This window comes from Priapulus caudatus, unplaced genomic scaffold, assembly GCF_000485595.1.
Source record: "Priapulus caudatus unplaced genomic scaffold, Priapulus_caudatus-5.0.1 Scaffold3591, whole genome shotgun sequence".
In the NCBI taxonomy this organism is placed as follows: Eukaryota; Metazoa; Priapulida; class Priapulimorpha; order Priapulimorphida; family Priapulidae; genus Priapulus; species Priapulus caudatus.
In genome coordinates this window covers 1-6356 of record NW_014580652.1, presented here as the reverse complement: position 1 = coordinate 6356, position 6356 = coordinate 1, and the positions used below count along the sequence as shown (strand labels likewise).

The following is a 6356-nucleotide window of genomic DNA, read 5'->3' as shown; positions in this document are numbered from 1 at the left end:
GATGGAGAAAATACTCATGGAGAAAAAACATGCACGCGAACGCCCGCTCGCCTACTCACATGCAGATACGAGTGACCGACGTGCCGCCGGTGGCGCCCTCACACGTCGGCGTCTCCCGCCTACCTACATGCATGTGCCTGTCATTTCAGTTCGTTCCATCGAATTTTCGCTTTCACGTTTCTGTATTTCTCACAATCACAATTCACGTTCACAATTTTCTCCTCAGCGAATAATGAATCCCGGGAAACCGTCGCTTGCTTGCCCGCCGACCGATACGACCATCCGACATTCCGCATGGTGGCGCCCTCACCATCCGTCGTCGCCCACTCGCGTCACCCCCTCGCGTCACCTCATCGCGTCACCCCCTCGCGTCACCCCATCGCGTCACCCTTCGCGTCACACCTCGCGTTACCCTATCGCGTCACCTTTTCGCGTCATCCCCTTCACGTCACCCTCTCTCACCGCCCTGCCCACTCCCACTACCTCCTCTCGTCATCAACACTACCTCCTCTCGCCCCTCCTCTCGTCATCAACACTCCCTCCTCCCTCCTCCCTCCTCCCTCCTCCCTCCTCCCGCCACCTTCCCCCGCGAGCCTGCTTACCTGTGTGCGTGCGCTGATGCGCCTTCAGGTGAGAGCTCTTCGTGTAGACCTTCTTGCACCCCGTGTATTGGCACTTGTGTATCCGCCGGCGCGCGTCTGGACTCCCGTCCATGCGAGACAGTTTCACGGGCGAACGCGCCGCCGCCACGGCCGCCGCCGCCGCCGCCGCAGCCGCCGACGATGACGTCTGCACGGCGGTGAGCGTGATCGGTCGGCCGCGCAGCGCCGCCTGGGGGATGCGCAACAGCACGCTCGGCTGCGACGCCGACGACGACGACGAGAAGGTGCAGCGCCCCCCGGCGGCGGCGAGCGTCTCGGGCGAGCTGGGCGGAGTGAGCGTCGACGAGCGGACGAGGTGAAGCGCGAACGGGTCCGCGGCTCCTCCCCCTCCTCCTCCTCCTCCCACCCCTATCCCTCTTCCTCCTCTTCCTCCTCCCGGGGAATGTTCGTGCGGCTCGCCGCTGCTGTCCCAAGACATGGAACTGGAGGCGGAGCTGAGACTGACGCTGTCAAGGTGTCGATCGTTGATGTCAAGGCTCGCCAGTCCGCCCAGGCGCGTCTCCGAGTCGGAGTCGTCGGTCGAGTTGGCTTTCGAGTCGCAGTCCTTGGGAATGATGAATCGGCTCCACGGATGGTCGAGCTCGGTGTCCAGCTTGCGGTACGACTTCAGTTTGGGTTCGTCCTTCAGGTATCGCTCCATCTCGAGGCACGTCTGATGAAAGAGAGAGAGAGAGAATGTGAGAGAGTGTGAGAGCGAGATGGGGAGAGGGAAAGAGAGAGTGAGAGAGGGAGAGCGGGAGTGAGGTGAAGAGCAGAGAGGGGGAGAAAGAGCGTGTGAGAGTGAGTGAGTGATAAGGACAAGGGGGAGGAAAGAGGGGGCAAATGAGAGAGAGAGAGAGGGCGAGAGTGAGTGAGTGAGTGAGAGGGAGAATGAGATGGGAGGAGGAGGAGGGAGAGCGAGCGTGTGAGAGCGAGCGTATGAGAGTGTTAGAGAGAGGGAGAGAGAGAGAGAGACAGCGGTAACGGAGAGAGAGAGAGAAGGCAATAACCACTCCTCTCTCCGAACGAAGGAACCCCTTTTACCACGTTCTTCCCCATCCTGCACCCCCTCCAACCACCCCTCGCTATAACCACCCCTCGCTCCAACCACCCCTCCCTCCAACCACCCCTCGCTCCAACCACCCCTCCCTCCAACCACCCCATCGCTCCAACCACCCCTCCCTCCAACCATCCCTCCCTCCAACAACCCCTCCCTCCAACCACCCCTCGCTCCAACCACCCCTCCCTCTAACCACCCCTCCCTCCAACATCCAAGATTATGACTAGATAGATAGACCAACCTCCCAAGAGTGTGCTCTGCGCATTGAAGCTGTACATGTGAGTGTGCATGTGGCGAGGTAGTGACTGCTGCTGTGTGTGCGTGCGTGCGTGCGTGTATGTGTGTGTGTGTGTGTGTGTGTGTGTGTGTGTGTGTGTGTGTCTGTGTGTGTCGTTCGTCTGCGGCATTGTGGACGTGCTCCTGCGGTGCGTGTGCGCTGTACGCTTGCGTGCGCGTGGCGTGTGTGATAATAACGACACAGTGTTCCTCTTGGCTATGACGCGGACAGCGGAAGATACGTTCATACAGGCCGCAGCCCAAACCGATACACACAATAACCCGCGGACACCACGCCAATGCCGGATACTCCCTGCGGCGTTTACAAACAGGCGAGTAAGTAGGTGGGTAGAGACTTCTGGCAGGCAGTGTCGATATAGAAAACACAGCAGTGCAGGCAGGGGGCAGTACACAGAGTCATTACAGCCGGGGTAACTTCTAAGCTACAATTGCTCACCACTCTATTTACATTACAGTTACAACAGACTTCGTACAAACACGAGACAAGACAACGTACCGCCACGCGTCAGTGTGTATAGGCATGCGAAAGTAACAAAAGATGCCATTTTTCCATGGAAATTCCGCATTCTCTCGCAGGGAGTCTCGACTGCTTATTAGGCCAGCAGTAGTAGTTAGCAGCCAGCGAGCAGCCAACAACAACAGCAACAGCAGCAACCGCAGCAGTAGAGCAACAGCGCAGTAGCAGCAAGCGCGCCGGTATAGGATGTAGCAGTAGCCAGCAGTTTAGCCAGCAGTAGTAGTAGTAGCCAACAGCAGCAGCAGCATTGCAAGCAGCAGAAGCAGTAGAAGCTAAGCAGGCAGCAGCAGCAGCAGCAGCAGCCAGCAGCAGCCAGTAGCAGTAGTAGTAGCAGTGAGCAGCAGCTAGCAGCAGTAAGCAGTAGTAGCACAGCAGCCGTAGTAGCAGTAGCGCAGTAGTAGTAGTAGCAGTAACAGTAGCACGCAGTATGCAACATCACTGTCAACAGTAGCAGCAGCAGCAGCAGTAGTAGCGCAGCAGCAGCAGTAGCCAGTACGTAGCAATAGAGCAGTAGTTAGCGAGTTAGCCAGCCAGATAGTTAGCAGCAGCAGCAACACGTAGGCCAGCAGTAGCAACTATGTCAACGTAGTTAGTAGTAGTAGAAAAACATAGCAGCAGTAGTAGCAGTAGCTTAGCAGCCCAGCAGCCGCGCAGTCGCGCCGTGAGTAGCAGCAGCCCGCCTGCTGCCTCTGCTAATTCCAAGCCAGTTGTCCACAGAAGCGAGGCGCGTGCGTTCTATTCTGGAAGCGTACCACCGCCCACTGCGATTTTCATGCGACATGGACAACTGGACATGCACGACACACGCACTGCACCGTAAATGAAAGCTTCATGACCCGGCTCTCGCCCGTGGCTTCTGTCCCTTCTTGCCCTCTCCACCGGGGGGTGTTTAACTGATCAGGCAAATCATTCCGAAAACATGGCGCTGAGTGAATTATTTATGGTTATTCGCGGCGTCCTGTGTTCGTCGCGTTCGACCCCTTATAACACCTGCTACCAGTGTAGCTCCTCCACGCCACCCATTGTATCGTACCGCCAAGCCACTTCAAGTCACCCTTGCCACCGTAGCCACTTCAAGCCACACACTCGCGCGCGCACAGCACACGGCACGCCACACACACTTGCACGCGCACGCACACACGCACACACACCCCGCACGCCACGCACGCGGCGGACGCGCGCCCCACCGAGCTCACCCGCACGCGCGCACACAAACACACACACACACACACATACACAGCACAGTACACACAGCACCCCACGCACACACCAGCACACGCATCACGCACGACTGCGTCGCACACACACACACACACACACACACACACACACACACACAACAGCGCGAGTGTGTGGAAGGAGAGGGCGAAGAGGAGGAGGGGGGAAACCACCCACACACATCAACACGCACGCCACGCACGCCACGCACGCACGCGCACGCGATCGCACGCACCGCACGCACGCACGCACGCACGCCACCGCACGCACAGCACGCACGCACGCACGCAGCTGACGCACGCACGCACGCACACGACACAGCACATCACCGACACCACATTTAAACAGAGGGCGTTCACCGGCCGTGTGGAGTGTTTCGGACGTGTGAGCGATGGATTAGGAGGTGAGTTTTTGATAAAAAACACGGCACATATACGAGAATATTGTAAATAATCCGTGTGTTACTTTAGCGGACGTTCGTTAACACAGCCATGGTAACTCGGACTATTACGGGGTTATTGGCTGGAGTAGGTGGAAAGTGTTTATAAGGAGACTGGTGGCAAGCGCGTTGAGTGATCGACAAACGATAAGAAGATACCCCTCCCACGCAGCCCGCGCCCCCGACCCGCCACCCCTGATTCGTACAAGGGCTCCTCCCCACTGCCACCACATCTCCCCCTCGCCACGCCACCACCAACCAAAAAGTGCACCCAAGTTCCCCCACACCTTCGATGACAGGCCCACCATCATCCATTCACCACTCACCATCTACCTCATCCATACACTTTTATTTATTCTTTTTGTTCACCATCACCGATCTACGATAAAAAACACTTTTAATGCTTCATCATCACATCCTATCACTTTGTTAAAATCACCATCACATCACGCTCGTAGTTCTCGCGCGCTTGACCTCAGCGTAATCACCAGGTGACAATCACTATGCACCTTATCATGCCGGTTATCCACACATCATTCATTTTTCCAGCTCCATCACCGATCACCTCATCAGCCAGTACCTTCACCATCAGGCGAGTGCATCCGTCACCGTATCACCATCACCCGCTCGACTCTCGCTCTCGCTCTCGCTCTTTTCTCTCGCTACTCGCCTCCCGCCTCCCTGCTCCACTCACACGTCACACTCACACTCAACACTCACACTCACACTCACACTCACACTCACACGTACACTCACCAACTCAACACTCACGACTCACAGCTCTCACTCTCACTCTTCAGCTCTGGCACTCTCACTCTCACTGCTCACTCTCGACTCTCACTCTCACTCTCACGTTCTCCAGCCCCCACCGGACCACACCTCACCACCAGCCAGCCACCCACCACCTTCACCACCAGCCACCACCACCACCTTCCATCACCACCTACGCCACCACCCCGTTCGACCACGCACCACCACCCCACCACCAGCCCTTCACCACGCACCACACACAGCCTTCACCGGCCACCAGCCGGGCGACCCACCACCAGCCACCTTCACCCACACCACCACCACCACCTTCACCACACCACCACCACCACCACCACCACCACCACACCACCACCACCACACCACACCACCTATCACCGACACTTACACCACACCACCACCACCACCTTCCCACCACCACCACCACCACCACGCTTCGACCAGCCACCACCACCACCACCACCACCACCACCTTCACCCCGACACCACCCACCACACCACCACCACCACACAACACACACACACCTTCACCACCACCGCCACATTCACCACCACCACCCCACCACCACCACCACCACCACCACCACCACCACACCACCACCACCACCTTCACCAACCACCACCACCACACCACCACCACTTCCATCCCACTCCTACCCACTAATCGCCTCCACTGAAGAAATTTATCACCGGTATCATATTGCAGAAATGAATGAGACTCCGTGAAATAATATATCTGTTTCTAGGTGTGAACACAACCTAGTTTGCGAAGATGGTCTGCAGATCAGGCGTAAGCATCAAGCCTGCGTTATTCTATTACGCACGCCACGCCACGACACACATAACAAACGGCAACACACGTACGCGCACACGCCGCGCACGAACGCCACGCACGCAACGCGCGCGCACACACACACACACACACACACACACACACACACACACACACGCACAACATCATATAAATATATCTATATATAATCAAGAGCTAATAACTCCTATTATACCTATCTATAGGTATTATTAGCTTTTGATATATATATTATTTCGCGGAGGCAATGTCACCCTGGCTTTCACGTATTATATTTATAATCTCTCACAGGCGCGCGTTCTAGAATGCTCTCATTTCGCCTACTTCTTTCCCCCCCGGGCCACGGCGGCAACCCTGGACGAGTTCCAAGCCCAGGGTATTTTTTTTAAACAGCCGTCAACCGCCGTCTAAAAAAAGACGGAGGAGCGTGAATTCACGCCGAATTGTCGACTGTCGGCTGCGCGTGTTAATTATAATTACATATATATATATATATATACTATAATTAGATAGTATATATAATATATATATTATGTGATGCGTGCTGGTGTGGGTAGTATGGTGTGTGGTGTGTGTGTGTGTGTCGTGTGTGTGGTGTGTGAGTG

The 6356-nt window shown here is 56.2% G+C and overlaps 1 protein-coding gene across 1 annotated transcript; it reads right to left on the bottom strand.

Moving 5' to 3' along the window:
* Positions 1-580: 580 nt before the first annotated feature.
* On the bottom strand, positions 581-1329 carry LOC106819514 (Krueppel-like factor 6; the record flags this gene model as incomplete). The annotated part of the gene is made up of 2 exons (XM_014824135.1): positions 581-759; positions 1024-1329. Coding segments are annotated over 2 exons (485 nt in total), but the record flags the coding sequence as incomplete, so codon positions are not given.
* Positions 1330-6356: the final 5027 nt, after the last annotated feature.